The sequence below is a fragment of the Carcharhinus amblyrhynchos genome, chromosome 6 (genome assembly GCF_965287045.1).
Source record: "Carcharhinus amblyrhynchos chromosome 6, sCarAmb.v2.hapA, whole genome shotgun sequence".
NCBI lineage: Eukaryota > Metazoa > Chordata > Chondrichthyes > Carcharhiniformes > Carcharhinidae > Carcharhinus > Carcharhinus amblyrhynchos.
In genome coordinates, this window is record NC_137329.1 from 104854909 (window position 1) to 104872119 (window position 17211).

The window sequence follows — 17211 nt, forward strand, 5'->3', positions numbered from 1 at the left end:
GCTGGTGGATATCTGAATTCACTTAATCTGGAAATGAAAACTTAATAATAGTGACCATGGTAACCATCATTGATTATTGTAAAAATCCATTTGGTTCACTCATGTCCTTTAGGGAAGGAAAGCTGTCATCCTTACTTGATCTGGTGTATGTGCCTCACTCCCACAGCAATGAGATTGACTATTAACTGCCCTCTGAGATGGCTCAGCCAATCATTTAATTGGACAATTAGGGATGGCAAAAAATACTAGCGACTCCCACATCTCACGAAAAGATAAAGAAACAAACTTGCAGGGCATTGGACCAGTTAGGGAATTTCACATTAAAACTGTGTCAGTGGCTTCTGATCCTAAAGACATACTGAAGAAGACTAGGATGGGGCCCTGGCTGAGAGAGAGGAATTGCCAGCCATGATCCAATCAAGATAATTGGAATACACTTGCCATAACCATATTTGGGTCATTGGGCAATTGGAAGAGAAGCTCATGGTAAGACAAACCTAGGCATTATTAAGCACATGCTTTTTCTGAGATGCTGAATGAACCTGAATGAATACCTGAGTGGGTTCATTCCCCCTATCTCTCTCTGTCTGACTTGCAAGTTGAACTCTGTCTGCTGATTTTGATTATGTAGGTGCTGCAGATGGAGATTTTAAAATGAATTCAACACAGCACTGTTATCTCCAGAAGAACAGATTTTAGGTGTCTAGATCACCAACAACCTGTCCTAGTCCCTCCCATGCTAACAATATAGTTAAGAAAACCTACCAACACCTCTACTTTCTCAGGAGACTTAGGAAATTTGGCATGCCCACTATGACTCTCATCAACTTTTACAGATGCACTACAGAAAGCATTCTTTCTGGTTGTATCACAGCTGGGAATGACTCCTGCTCTGCCCAAGAGTGCAAGAAACTATAAAGAGTCGTGAAGGAAGCCCAGTCCATCACATAAACTAGCCTGCCATCCATTGACCCTGTCGACACTTCCCTCTGCCTTGGAAAAGCAGCCAGCATAATTAAGGACTCCACACACACTGAGCATACCCTCTTGCATCTTCTTCCGAATGAAAAGCCTGAGATCATGTACCAGTCGACTCAAGAACAGCTTCTTCCCTGCTGCTGTCAGACTTTTGAATGGACTTACCTTTGCTAAGTTGATCTTTCTCTACACCTTAGCTATGACTGTAACACTACATTCCGCACTCTCTCCTTTCCTTCTTTCTGAACGGGATGCTTTGTCTGTACACCATGCAAAAAAAACACTTTTCACATGTGACAATAATAAATCAAATCAAAAATCAATCGTCTGTCTACAATTTTAAACTTTCTTGACACCGGAAGTAGCAGAACTACCAAGTTCAGCCTGAAACAAGCCAAGTCACCAATCTGTAAGAACTTAATTTCATTACACACCAAATTGTTCAATCTGTCCTCCCCATTCCACAATCTATCTGTGTGTGCGTGAATTATCAGTGTGTGTGTGTATGAAACTCAAAGGGCTTTTTAAAATTATTTTACCTTGACTGGGTTAAATACAATAAAAAATTTTCCTCTTTTCTTTTTAAAAATTTAAGAAAGTCTTTCTGGCCATTATGTTCAAAACACATAAACTGTTAAGCACTCAGAATTAGCAAGTGCATATCTGTTTAATTTTAGAAACTTCTTGTGGTCAAACAAGGAGAGGGAAAAGAGGGGAACCATTTGACTCCTCCTCAGCTAATTGTTACCTTTCAGGGAAGTTTTGGTTGTATTTTGCTTTGGAAAACTATTCATTTTGGTCTGTCATGATATAGTAAGGGCATAATGTGGCTTACCACCACAATGCCCCCTTCCCTCTGACTCCCAAAAAAAAAGCTGCTATAATTTTGTTCGGTGAATTGACATTATAATTTATGGTCATTACCAAGAGCTTGTAGTTGAGAACATGCCAGGAGTTGATACTTGATTGGCAAATAAAGAGTTCCCAGGTGAGAACTGCTTGCTTTGATAGTGAATATTGGAAGAGTAGGGTAAGATGCCTAACTATATAGGACAGATAGACATCCTCCTCAGAAATGCCTGTAATGACTTCAATCAGGCCATTGAGGTTGGCCTATTAGAATATGAACTCCCTGATTAAGGCTCAACAGATCCAGGCAGCAGGCGATGGAGGGGACCGTCCAACTCGACTGTCTGCCCCTCTGCCATAGCTATATTTGTGGCTGGTTGTCCTTAGAGAGGAAGCATGCAGTATCCGAGGGCACAGTTGATGCCTTTCATGCATCAACATGAACAGGGGTGTGTTATTGACCCTTTTAATCACATTTTGATTTGGTGTTTTAAGTCTCCTTTCTGCATTTTTTTTTGTTTTGGGCGGTTCCCCTCCTTTTAGAGAGCTGTCCTTTTGAGTTGTCCCTAAGTTAATTTGATTTTGTTTAATTTGGTTCAACGCAAAAAGATGTCCCTGATTAAGGAGTCAATTGATGGGCCAGTTCAGGGAGTCTTTTCCTTGTATTTAACTGGGAGCGTCAGTTCCTCTGGCGCTCCCGAAAGTAGATTGCTGACTGATAGCACTCTGTGTACTGCTGTTGGAATTGTAAATAAAGGGATTTTGGTGGCGGCTCTTCTACCTCTGAAGATATTATAATGTTGCAGCAAGTCTGGCATTGGGAAGGGCAGACAGAATCAATGCAAGGCAGAGCGGCCCAGATCCAGGTAAATGAGAAGTCGGCTGACTTGAAGAAAACTGGTACGTTAGTGCCATGAAATAGCTTCTAATTCTGAGTACCTTGTTGGAGAGGATACATCATATATAGTCGCTGCGCTATCTAGAATTCACCTTGTAACTCCCACCCCAAGCATTTATGCAATTTTACCTTGACTCATCCTGCCATGGCTAAAACATTCTATGAAATGTTTTTAAAAGTTCTTACTCCTTTCGTAAAGTTACAAAGCCAATGTGCAGAGTGGACCAGGCAAGCCCAAATCAATCTTCGTCCTTGCTGCAAAAACCTAATTCAAATTGAATCCAATTCATGGTCCCCACAAGAGAAACATACAAGATCCAAGATAAGGCATTGCACCCCATGTTCTATTGATTTATTTATTAGTCCCAAGTAGGCTGACATTAACATTGCAATGAAGTTACTAGGAAAATCCCCTAGCTGTCAGACTCTGACACCTGTTTGGGTAACTGAAGGAGAATATAGCATGGCCAAAGCACCTAATCAGCACATTTTTGGACTGTGGGAAGAAACCAGAGCATCCAGAAGAAACCCACGCAGACAAAGGGAGAACATGCAAACTCCACAAAGGCACTGCCCCTTTGTCAGGTGACTCACTTGACGAAGGAGCAGCGCTCTGAAAGCTAGTGGCATTTGCTACCAAATAAACCTGTTGGACTTTAACCTGGTGTTGTGAGACTTCTTGCTGTGGTTACACCAGTCCAATGCCTAATTTTAACTACTCAAATCCCATTTACTGTCACAGAGTTACTCTGTGACCGGAATCTTACCACCATTCATGCTGACAGGATCATCGCCACATCATGACCACCATCGACGTAGGAATTCAACCCAGAATTGTGTGATTCAGTGGCAAGTTTTCTACCAGCTGAGCTACAGTTGATATAGCTAAGCTGATGCAAATTGGCCCAGCTATTGCACCAAATGGTGAGGTATCAGCGCTCGCTGTTATTGAGGAGTATCTCTGACAACAACCTCAAGTGTCTGTACATGTTAAATAGGGAAATCAGGCAGTTGCTGCGTAAGTCATCCCATTCCTCCAGAGGCTTTGCCCTAATAGAATCTTGCTGAGAGGTTTGGAATTTATGTACAAGAAGTATGTGAAATTGTGGTACTTACCCAATAAATGGCCACTAAAGATGCCAGAAAATGTTAGTGCTCGTCCATTAAAGTGTAAGCATTTTGATTAACAGCATGGCAATTCTTAATTAGTAGGGTTCTATGATATGATTCTATGAATTACCACCAAACAATCTCTCTGGCACCAAAAATTTGCTTCTAAGAATGTTGCACCACGTTATATTTTACAGTTTTAAATTTTAGTGAGAGGTTTTAAATAACTAAACAAAAAACTTTTTCATTGTCTCCTTCATCTCTCTCTTAATCCCATTTTATGTTCCCTGCCTTCATTTTGCTTTCTGTACATAATTTGGCATTTCTACCAAATATTCCTATTTGTACTCCCTGATTTCAATCCTGCAGGTCTAATTTTAACTCACTCAAATCCCATTTACTGTCACAGAGTTACTCTGTGACCGGAATCTTACCACCATTCATGCTGACAGGATTTTCCCATCCTGCCACAGCGAACGGAGATTTGGCTGGCTGTCTAATTCTCCGACTTTTCTGCAGCGAGAGCATGGTGGGAACGGCTGGTAAGATTGCGTCCCTTGTGTCTCAGTAAGGATTATTTAATCTGATTGGTTATGGAGACACAGTTGATTTCCCTGCTTGCACTGATCCCCAATCCTTTTTAGTGGGTGTTGGGCTGTTTTGAATTTCAGAACAAGTACAGGGAAACTTCCCATGGGACGTATGTGTTCGGGTATAAATGTAATGAAGAATTATGCCATTCATTTGAGGCTGCCTGCAGAATCTGTGTGTGGAAATGCTGGCGTTGGACTGGGGTAAACACAGTAAGAAGTCTCACAACACCAGGTTAAAAGCCCAACAAGTTTATTTGATAGTAAACTCACTAGTGTTCGGGGTCTGCCCCTTCGTCAGGTGAGAACTCTCCACTCGCCTGACAAAGATATAAATGAGGATTATTATGGCACATTGGCCATGTAATGTCTTAAATGAAGCATTCACAATAAAATGCAAAAAAACTACACTTGCCTATGCCGGTGTGAAATTGCTGTGTTGTTAACTGATGAGAGTAAACATTTCTATACTATTTCTATTTATATAGGGCTCTCCAGTCACCTGACGAAGGGGCAGAACCCGAAAGCTAGTGGGTTTACTATCAAATAAACTTGTTGGACTTTAACCTGGTGTTGTGAGATTTCTTACTGTGCAAAATCTGTGCCAGACTGATCCTTTCCATTCCACAGTAGGGTTAACAATGATTCCAATTCTTTTTTAGGAGTGGAACACTGGGACCTGTTGATTTGTTTCACTTCAAATGAGCCGAGCAGGCAAAGGTGTCTTCAGAAAGAAGAATTTGAACAGCTCCAGCTTCATCAGAAGGTAATTAAATTTAGCCTGGATTACAAAGTGTCTTTCTTTTATTTTAAATGTGTTTTTACATTGAGTTTCATTCCGAAGTACACAGACACACATTTACATACCAAACATCCCAAAGCATTTACAGCCATTGAAGTGTTTTTGAAACATGGTCACTGCTGTAGTGTAGGAAACAATTTGCAGCCAATTTGCAAGCTCCCACAAAGAGCAAAGTGATAATGACCAGACAATCTCTTTTGGGGATTCGTTCGAGGGATGAATATTAGCCGGGACACTGGAGATAACTTCCTTCCTCTTTTCTGGAGTAGTGCCATGGGATCTTTTACCTCACCATGCAGACAATGCCTTGGTTTAATGCCTCATTCAAAATATTGCGCCTTTGATCGTGCAGCACTCCCTCAATATTGCACTGGAGTGTTTGGACTGAATCTTTCACCTCAGATCTAAGAAATGAGACTTGAATCCACAACCTTCTGAATGAGGGGAAGGCGTGCTGAACCACAGTGAACAACCAGCTGCAAAATCTTCACAAAATGAGCAAGTTGTGGCGGCCCCTCTAAACTTAAAAATTGTAACAAAATATATTATTCATACTATTCATTCTAGCTGATTGCCACACTTAGCTTTAAAACCAAGGGAAAATCAATCATTCAAATTGGTTGCAAATTGTTTCCTGTTTCTAAATTAGTCTGTAAAACTTGAATGTCTGACTTTATTGATATACTGACATAACATTTAAATTTATTTTGATTTAAACCTGAATTTGTTGCTCTACACAGCCAGTAATAATGTATCATGGTAGCAGCCAGTTTACATTACAAAGTCTTGACACAAGAGTACCAAACTTATTTTACCAACATAACTGTCCTGTCTCTAGACAGAGGAGTTTAAAGTTTATTTATTAGTGTCACAGGTTGGCTTACGTTAACACTGCAATGAAGTTATTGTGAAAATCCCTCAGTCACCACACTCCGGCGCCTATTCAGGTACACTGAGGGAAAATTTAGCATGACCAATGCACCTAACCAGCACATCTTTCAGATTGTGGAAGGAAACTGGAGTACCTGGAGGAAACCCATGCAGACATGGGGAGGATGTGCAAACTCCGCACAGACAATGACCCGAGGCCAGGAATCGAATCCGGGTCCCTGGTGCTGTGAGGTGGCAGTGCTATCTACTGTGCCACCGTGCCATCCTGATTTGGTGCAAGGTGGTAACTTTGTATAAAACAATTAGATATTCAAGTGGAATTGAAATATGAGTTGGATATTTTTCATGCAGGCAGGTTAACACATTTATGTGAATGTAACATTTTTAATATCCAGAAAAGCACTGAACCATGCAGTTGCATTCCTGGTATATACTTTTGGCACTTATCAGGATTAAGATTTATCTGCATCATGTGTTTATAATTCTCATGTCTTCCTCAAATCTTTAGCTCCAATTTTAAAGTGTTGATTGGTCAGGTGCATTGCAAGTTCGAAACAGGTAGCAAACTCAGGGATTCAGATTTTAATCATCAGGTTTCACCACTATAAACTTTTCCACTAATGTGCTGGAACCTGACCAGCTTCACTCCCTGGCTGGTGTTGGGAGTGGGAATGTGGCAGCAAGAACAAAGTTTGGGCTCAAGCTGGCACAGTGAGTTAGCACTGCTGCCTCACAGTGTGAGGGACGCCATTTAAAAGGCATTTAAATGGTCATTGGATAAACAAATGGGTGATATTGGAATAATGTAGGTTAGATGGACTTTAGATTGGTTTCACAGGTCGGTGCAACATCGAGGGCCAAAGGGCCTGTGCTGTGCTGTTAAGTTCTATGTCCAGTGCTCTATGGTTCAAGTCTGGTCATTGTCTCTGTGGAGTTTGCACATTCCCCACCTCCTATCTGCGTGGGTTTCCTTCAGGTGCTCCGGTTTCCTCTCACGCTCCAAAGACATGAGAAAGGATATACTGGCACTGGAGGGAGTGCAGAGGAGATTCACTAGGTTGATTCTGGAGTTGAGAGGGTTGGCTAATGAGGAGAGACTGAATAGACTGGGGCTATACTCGTTGGAATTCAGAAGAATGAGGGGAGATCTTGTAGAAACATATAAGATTATGAAGGGAATAGATAAGATAGAAGCAGGGAAGTTGTTTCCACTGGCGGGTGAAACTAGAACTAGGGAGCATAGCCTCAAAATAAGGGGATGCAGATTTAGAACTGAGTTGAGGATAAACTTCTTCACACAAAGGGTTGCGAATCTGTGGAATTCCCTGCCCAGTGAAGCAGTTGAAGCGACCTTATTGAATATTTTTAAGGCAAGGATAGATAAACTTTTGAATAGTAAAGGAATTAAGGGTTATGGTGAGTGGGCAGGTAAGTGGAGCTGAGTCCACAAAAAGATCAGCCATGATCTTACTGAATGGCAGAGCAGGCTCGAGGGGCCAGATGGCCTTTTCCTGTTCCTAGTGCTTAGGTTCTTATGTGCGGATTAGGTTAATTGTCCCTTCGTGTCAGGGAGATTAGTCAGACAAATACATGGGATTACAAGGATAGGGCCTGGGTGGGATTGTTTTCGACGCAGACTCGAATGGGCCTCTTTCTGCACTACAGAGAGTTAATTAATGTTTGGAACTGTTGACAGAATTGTGGGGTTGTTGTCAAGGTAGCCTGTGGAATGGGAAGTCCAGAACTCTCTGTTCGACCCAAATGAGCTTTTTCTCTTCTTCTGGCCCATGGCCATGGGTGGCATGGTGGAACAGTGGTTAGCACTGGGCGCAGGGGCGGGGAGTTGGGTAAGATGCTCTTTCAGAGTGTCAGTGCACACTTGATGAGCCAAATGGCTTCCTTCTACTCTGTAGGGATTCTATGGACTCACCATCACCAGGTCTAGTCTAACAGCAAAGATATCATTGCATATTTAAAGAGGGAACCCATTGCCTTTCTGTGCAAAAGAGCAGATTAACATTGGCACACAGCAGGAAAGCAGTGGGATCAGAGTGAGTAAATGACTGACCTCATCTTGATGGGTGCAGCTGCTATTTTAATATGGGTTTGTAAGGCCTCCTAACAATTATCTTTTTCTTTCACCAAGAGAAGCTTTAAATCTGGTGATGAAAAGAACTAGATGTTGTCAGAATTAACAAATGCCCTATCGAGAATTGAAATCTGAAGGCAGCAACACGCTTGTTAATGATGATGGTGGTTATTTGAAATGTGGCGTCCATCTGTATCCAAATTCAATATTCTCTGAAGCTTCCTTTTAACTTTTCAATAACTGGTAACATTCAGGAATTTGGTCTTGCTGAACCAGCTTGTTTAAAACAAATCAATTCATCCAACTTTTCCTGAAGCTTTAATAAGCCTGAGTGTTCCATGCAGAAACTATAATGTTACTCAAATGTTATTCCCACTCCTTTATTTAACCTCCTTTTCTGCTTTATGAATATGAGAAATAGTTAGAGCCTTACAGAGTAATTCATCGTTATATTGAATGTTTTTGGACATTTCAAAGAGATGTCATCAAGAATTAATTAAGTGGAATTTATTTTTCCAATATTCCTATTTCACAATTTCTCATTTCTCATTTCTACTTCTTTGTTGGAACTTAATTTTCATTTTAAACATACTGACAGAAGTGTTTATTTTAATTGATCTGCTATTTTCTCTCTTTACAAGTTTCAGCAACAATTCAAAGTAATTATCCCTTTCATTCAGTTTCTTTCTGCAATCTGATAGTAAGGGTGGCATAGTGGTTAGCACTGCTACCTCACAACGCCAGGGACCTGGGTTCGATTCTGACCCTAGGTCACTGTCTGTGTGGAGTCTGCATGTTCTCCCTGTGTCTGTGTGGGTTTCCTCCGGGTGCTCTGGTTTCCTTCCACAATCCGAAAGACGTGTGGCTTAGGTAGAATTGCCATGCTAAATTATCCCTTAGTGGCAGAGGGAATGGGTAAATACGTTGGATTACGGGGAGAGGGCCTGGGTGGGATTGTTGTCAGTGCAGGCTTGATGGGCCGAATGACTTCCTTCTGCACTGTAGAGATTATATGTCTAATATTTTCTTCAAAAAGGTTTCCTTCCTTTTCAGCCACTTAAGATTGAGGTCTTAAGGATTAATCTGGTCCTATTACTGGAGTAGCTAGACCCTTAATGTTTTTTGCAGAGTCACATTGGGTTCTTTGGTTGTTTGAAACGATAACTTGACAGCACAGGGAAGTCAACACTACTCATCTCATCGTTGGCATATTATTGGTTGTGCTTTTTAAGGAATATTTTATTTATTAATTATTTAATAGTAAAGAAAATAGTCTTCAGTCGCTGAAAGTAAGTGTGCAGGAAGAGCAGGCAGTAAAGAAGGTAAATAGTCCATTTGTAGCGAGAGAATTCAAGAATAGAAATAGGGGTGTTTTACTGCAATCCTAAAGAATCATAGAATACCTACAGTGCAGAAGGAGGCCATTTGGCCCATCAAGGCTGTACTGACCACAATCCCACCCAGGCCCTATCCCCATAACCACACATATTTAATCCTCTGACACTAAGGATCAATTTAGCATGGCCAATCCACCTAACCCACAAATCTTTGGACTGTGGGGGGAAATCGGAGCAACCCAGAGAAAACCCATGCAGACACAAGGAGAATGTGCAAACTCCACACAGACAGTGACCCAAGGCCAGAATTGAACCTGTGTCCCTGGTGCTGTGAAGCAGCAGTGCTAACCACTATGCTGCCACGCTGCCTTTCAATAAAGTCACCTCTCATTCTTTTAAACTATATTTTGTTGAAAATCTCGCACCACATTCCTGAAATGTTTTGTTGGAAATTTATATATAACCGTCAGCACAGGTGAAAAGTAGTTGTATAATGCGATACATAATTAAATGAATGTGACTATCAATTGTATAAACCTTAGGGGTGAATGAAGAAAATATATTTTATATTTTACTAGGAGAAAAGTACAACTGATTTATTAAAATGCAATCACTTAATATAAATTTTATATTAGAACATCTAATTGGATCTCATTAAATAATCCTGATTGCAGCTCCACACTCCACAGGCTAGTTTCACACAGAATTTTATCAGCAGGGTACAAAAATACTGAAAATGTACAACTTGGGTGTTGGTGAGGCCACTTCTGGAATATTGTGTGCAGCTTTGGTGTCCTTATCTGAGGAAGAATGTCCTTGCTATAGAGGGAGTACAGCAAAGGTTTCCAAGGCTGATTCCTGGGATGGCAGGTCTGTTACATGAGGAGAGACTAAGTCAGTTAGAATTGTATTCACTAAAAATTAGAAGGTAGAAGAGTGAGAGGGAATCTCGTAGAAGCTTACAAAATTCTATCAAGAGTTTGACAGGGTAGAATGAGAAAGAATGTTCCCGATTGTGGGGAGTCCAGAACTAGGGGAAATAGTTTGAGGATAAGGGGTAAACCTTTTTGAACTGAGGTGAGGACAAACTTCTTCATCCACAGAGTGGTGAATGTGTGGAATTCACTACCACAGGAAGTAGTTGAGGCCAAAACATTATCTGATTTAAAGAAGAAATTTGATGCAGCTCTTGGGGCTAAAGGGATCAAGGGATATCGGGAAAGGGGGGGATCAGGATATTGAATTTGATGATCAACCACGGTTAGAATGAATGGCGGAGCAGGCTCAAAGGGCCAAATGGCCTATTGCTGCTTCTAGTTTCTATGTTTCTATGCTAATAACTTCTTGAATTGATAACAGTTGATGCCATTAAGATTATGGATTTACTTTCAGGTAAATAGAATCCCAAGTCTAGAACATGCACTTTGCAGAAAAGATGGATTTTGTCAGATTATGGATATCGCTCAAAAATTGCCAGGTAAGTAACCTTTCTCATGTTAACCTTATTTGTTTGGTTACATTGTCTTGTTTAAAGTAAGGATACAGACTTTTTAAAGGTCCTTGGTCCTCTATTAAAGTTCTACATGACAATGTTAGAAGTGCAGGTTCCTTTAAGAGTAAACCAGGATGAGTTTGTGAACAGATGGTTCTCATTGAAGACTGTGCTTGGGAGCTGGGTCTTTGCCAGTACGGGGTTGCTTCTGGACAGGGAGAGGACGGAGAACGGAAGAGTGGAAACTGATATTTGTACTGAACTATAATACAAACAATAAAACAGTGGTGAATTATAGAATGCCTTCTACCATTTAATTTGGTAAATGGATATCCGCCTTTGTGACATGGCAGCAGAGGACTGGCCTCAATCCCTTCCTGTGGGAAGATAAAGAAAACAGAAATCAATTCCTCTGTCTGACAAAAACAAAGTTCTCAATGGTTTTTGAGGTGAAATGTCTGCGTCATGTCACAGGATCACGAACTATGATTAACCGCCAGTATTTTTAGCATTGGAGCCACACAAACAATGGACAAGGGAAGTGGAGATATCATCATAGAATTATAGCACCCTACAGTGCAGAAAGAGGCCCTTCAGCCCATTGGGTCTACACCGAACATAATCCCACCCAGGCCCTACCTCCATGTCCCCACACATTTACCCACTAATCCCTCTAACCTACGCATCCCAGGACACTAAGGGGCAATTTTAGCATAGCCAATCAATCTAACCCACACATCTTTGGACTGTGGGGGGAAACTGGAGCACATGGAGGAAATCCATGCAGACACGAGGAGAATGTGCAAACTGCACACAGACAGTGACCCAAGCCGGGAATTGAACCCGGGTCCCTGGAGCTGTGAAACAGTAGTGCTAACCACTGTGCCACTGTGCCACCCATGACATGGACTTGGATCCCTTCTCCAGCCAAGAGGAAGCATGATACGGCTTTGGCCTTGGGTGGAATTCTCCAATCTCATCCCTACCCACTCTGCTGCCAGTGAGAATGGAGAATTTGGCACTCAGCCCAAAACTCCATTCACTACAACAACGGCAGAGAATCCCAGCCAAGGACATGGTCATAGTTTTCCACATTTGTCTTTACCAGAAAGAAGTAAAATTAGAAATAAGAGGCTGGATTTTCCTCCCCCTCTGTGGCATATTTTGCGCCGGCAGAAGGTGGCATGCTACACACTGGTGATGGGATCCTATGGTCCTGCCATTGGCAACGGGGTTTCCCACTGAATGCACCCCTTGCCACTGGGAAATTGGTGGCAGGCGTGCACTATCGATGGGACCGTAAGACCCCGCCAGTATAAACGGCAGCAAGATTTTGGCAGAAGTATTTTCAGAACAGAATGTAACTGGCTTAGACGCTGATGAGAGTTACGATTCTAACAGACTTTAGGAACACAATTTATGAGAAGGATGGCTTACGGGATGTGGTCAATATTTGATAAATTTAAGAAGATGGGCAATTAGTCCTTGGAAGAATATGTCATGGATGTTGAGACTTTATATAAGAGTCCAAAGACATTTAATCTAGAAATTCCAGAAAGTGTACTTGGCGTTCAAATTATTAGATTGAGCAGGAATTGCACACATTGATAGACTTCTGATTTTGAAAGGTATTCAGTTTCATGGTGATGACTTTTTTTTAACAAATGACTGCTGCTCTATATAAAAACCACTAGTTGAACCAATTGTTTCCAGCTGTCTTTGAGAGAGAATTTGGAAAATCTGCAGGGGTACAGAGAAAGGTACAATTATTGACTCCCAAAATCTCACTCATACAAAAAAAAGAATTGCTGGAAGACATTCTGAGGTGAGTTATACTTTTAATAGATTTCTGAATCAAGGCAAAACTTGGATGATAGCTGGCAGCAAATGAATGTTGGAAATACACAGGGAATAATCAAAAGGTGTTTCCGGTGTGACTTTAAGTATCACAATGTCCAAATATCTGGAATCATTTGAAGCAACTCGTGAAGCAAACAGTTCTGATGATGAAGATGATGTAAGGATGAAGGGGAAGAAAATATTGTAATAGTGGCCAAAAACATAAGTTGGCCCATGGGTATATCTAATACACATCTCTTTAACCTGTGATCAGTGCTCCTTCGACTCACATTGTTGGCCACTTCAAGACTTGAACAGCAGGTTAGGTGTAAAGATTCGCATTCTAATCAGTAATCTGGAAACAGCCTGTGCTTTATATGCTCTGTCTGAGGCTAGAACTCTCCATTCACCTGACGAAGGGACTAACCCGAAAGCTTGTGTGTTTACTATCAAATAAATCGGTTGGACTATAACCTGGTGTTGTCAGACTTTTTACTATATCTTGGTTGCCAATTCATTTAATTGTGCTGTACTAGATAATGGTTGTACCTCAACAGTGTGCAGGGTCAATTGATTAAACTGTTATATGGAAACCCTTGACAAAGCTGGTAAAAATAGAGTCAGGGGTTTCCAAATAACAGTTTAGCCAACTGACCCCACACACTGTTGAGGTACAACCATTATCTAGTGTAGCACAATTGAAAGAGATGATAATATATTAATGTCTTTAAAGAGAGTGGTCCTGCCATGTGAAGTTGCAGAAATGTGTTGTTTGATATATTGTTATTGCTGAATAAGTCTTCAACTGAAAAAAGCAATGAATGCTTGGGGGATAGGGAGATTGGTGTAGATTCCCCCAGAGGTGGGAAGGTTGTTTTGAAGACCTTTATAGCCATTTTAACAAAATATTTTTGGAAGTGCAACCCCATTAATATCGAAGTAGGTTTCCTTCAGAGTCTGTATACAAAGTGGTAAATATTAGTGGGAACCTAAAGGATTGGGAAATCTTTAAAGATCAACAGAAAGCCAGGAGAAAAGCTATAATGAAAGGTAAGATGGATTATGAGAGTAAACTAGCTCAGAATATAAAAACAGATTGCAAAAATTTCTACAAATATACAAAATGGAAAAGAGTGGCGAAAGTAAACATTGGTCCTTTAGAGGATGAGAAGGGGATATAATAACTGGAAATGAGAAAATGGCTCAGGCATTAAACAGGTGGAAGACACAAATAACATGCCAAAAATTGATGACAGGAAGGCTATGGAAGGTGAGAACCTAGAAACTATTATCACGAAAGAGGTAGTGTTGGTAAGTTATTGGGGCTAAAGGTAGACAAGTCTCCTGGCCCTGATGGAATGCATCCCAGGGTACTAAAAGAGATGGTAGGAGAAATAGCAAATGCACTACTGGTAATTTATCAAAATTCACTGGACTCTGGGGTGGTTCCCACAGATTGGAAAACAACAAATGTGACACCACTGTTTAAAAAGGAAGTAGACAAAAGCCAGGTAACTCCCTACCCAGTGAAGCAGTTGAGGCTACCTCACTGAATGTTTTTAAGCAAGGATAGATAAAGTTTTGAACAGTAAAGGAATTAAGGGTTATGGTGAGCGGGTGGGTAAGTGGAGCTGAGTCCACGAAAAGATCAGCCATGATCTTATTGAATGGTGGAGCAGGCTTGAGGGGCCAGATGGCCGACTCCTGCTGCTAGTTCTTATGTAACACGCTCAAGAAGGAAGCATTCTTTCAACTTACAAAAGAAGTGACGGGAATAGAAGGGAGGCTCTGGAAATTGAATAATTGTGTCCATAGGTTACATGAAGTCCTTTGGGTGTGGTATCTTTCAGTCAAGGCAGTTTTGTTAAAGTTAAGGGCCGGAATCTTATGGATGTTCATGCTGGTGAGATTTTCTGATCCCGATGCAGTGACCAGAGATTTGGGTGGGTGCCAAATTCTCCGTCCCTGCTGCAGTGACAGCGGGGTATCATTGGCTGTTAAGATCATGCTCAAGGTGTTCACAACTGAAGGTGGACCCAGCACTGTAATGGAAAACTCTTGGGCATCGTTATGATGCATGCGAATGACGTTTCTTTACAGGGGAGCACTATTGATGGAAGAGAATGTCATTAATCAAATTAGGAATAGAATTTAAAATTGGCAATTCAAGCTTCTGGGACTTTCAAATATGTGGGTTTGGAAATTAAACAGGTTGAGTGAGATGTAATTTTACATCAGCAGTCACAATGTCTGTCCCATCACAAATTAATCATACCAGATCTGAACAGAAGATGTGGCTGCTGCCAAGGATGAGATGGAACAGCTGAGGAGTCTCACCAGGCAACCCATTTGGTATGCTGCAGAGGCAAGAGCAGATGCAAGTTTTGATGTGCTGGAACTTAGTTTTGTCATGACAAAATCTGAAGATGGAGGGCATCTTGAGAACAAATAAAACCTTTAAAAGCATTTCAAAATAGATAAGTGCATACAACGGTTCCCAGCTTCGAGTGATCCCAACAACACAAAATGAATCATTTTTAGTGATGCCTCACATGCAAACTTTGGCAATGGATTTTCCAGTGCTGGAGGATTTGCGATATGTCTTGTGGGAGAGAATGGGAAAAATTCTCTCCTTGTCATGGAAGACAAAGAAAATGAGAGTGGTGAAAAACACATGAATCACTGAAACTCTTGTTCCCGTTGATGCCATTGACAATGGCGTTCTACTTGTCCAAGATCTTGGAGGAAATGTTGTATAAAAGAAGAGATTAAAAGAATGATACCTGTATGATATTACACAGATAACCAATTGTTGTGGGGTAACATACATTCTATAAGATGCATGAATCAAAAAGGGCTTCGGGTAGACATAGCCACTTTAAAGCAGATATCGGAGAGGAGAAAATGCTCTAAGCTAAAGTGGGTAAATATTAGTCATCAACTATCGGATTGTTTGACTAAAAGGAATGCCTCTGCAGAAAAGCTGTTGAAGGTTCTAGGAAAAGGAAGTCTCACTATGTAATAATGCAGAATCTGAAAATATGTTTAATCCTCATCTTTATATCCAGGTACCTTTGTCTAAATGTAATCTTCTTCCCTCTTCTTAAAAGAAGAGGAAATGCAGGTCCCTTTTAAGAATGAACCAGAACCAGCTTCAGAGTGAGTTGACAGTAATTGTTTCTCATTGAAGTCTTTAATTAAAAGTTGGGTGTCCCCCATTAGGAGAGTTCCTTTTGGACAATGTGAGCATGCAGAAGGGGAGGAGTGGATGCTGGTATTTGTACTGAATGCTAGTTGAATAATAATAAAACAGTTGTGAATCATGGAATGTCTTCTGTTGCCTGAAATGGAAAATGGGTATCCACCCATGAGACACTGTATGTTATTTTTAATGATAAAATGTGTATTGTTATTATATTGTAATTTGGAGTTTGCCATAGCCAATAATCCTTCAGCAATGCGGTCATCACACATCAACTGTGCTTGTTCTCAGGAAAGGGTCTCCTTTTGAAATGGCAACATGTATGTGATGTAGCAGCTTTACTTTGACGTGTATAATATGATCTGAAAACCTTTGTGAGTTTGCACCACTATTGCTCTGATCATCCACTATCCTTCATTTAAAAATGTGGGGGCTTCCCAATTAAACTGGAGGATCCCCTTCTAGCGGACAATCTCAATTGGTGAATAATTGAGTTGTGGCCCCTGGTCAATAAAAGATACACCACGTTGCTGACAGACATGAGCTGGCAACACAGCTGTGAAAAGAATTTCAACAAAAGCAGCCACCTGACTGACCTCAAATGGCTTTGTGCTGAGTAGATTCTATATAACTCAGCAAAAAAAAGCTTGACCTGAACTATTCCAAACCCCCAACCAAACCTGACTGGTGCACACAGAAGATTAATCACAGATCATTTAAAACCTGACCCAAAGTTGTAACCAGCTGTTGCAAGTTGCATTACAATAAAACACCCACTCCTGTCCATCTAGTTCATAGGCAATTGCGATTGCGGATGTTGTGAGCGCAGGCAGTTGGGACTGTGTTGTAATTAGTTTTTGACGGCATTAAACTGTGTAGCATTTCTGACTCATTTCCCTCAAAGAATTATTTTAATATTTCTGGGAGATTGTTTTATGGACCTTTGAAATATACTGGGGAACTGTGAAGCAATTTAAAAACAACACATAAATCAAATGCAGTTATTTTTATACCAGCATTATAACTTGCTGCAAGAACAGCATCCATCCACAGTCCAGTTCTTCATTCAGGGCCTGGAATTAATTGTATAATATAAATGGAATATACTGCTGGAATAATTTAGTATTTTGCCCA

The 17211-nt window shown here is 40.9% G+C and overlaps 1 protein-coding gene across 1 annotated transcript in view; it reads left to right on the top strand.

Moving 5' to 3' along the window:
* Positions 1-17211, top strand: part of cped1 (cadherin-like and PC-esterase domain containing 1) — a 222056-nt gene that overhangs the window by 39426 nt on the left and 165419 nt on the right. The window contains exons 3-4 of the mRNA XM_080191117.1: positions 5088-5191; positions 10937-11021. Of these exons, the coding sequence (XP_080047243.1) occupies positions 5088-5191; positions 10937-11021 (189 nt within the window). The remainder of the gene's footprint in view (positions 1-5087; positions 5192-10936; positions 11022-17211) is intronic.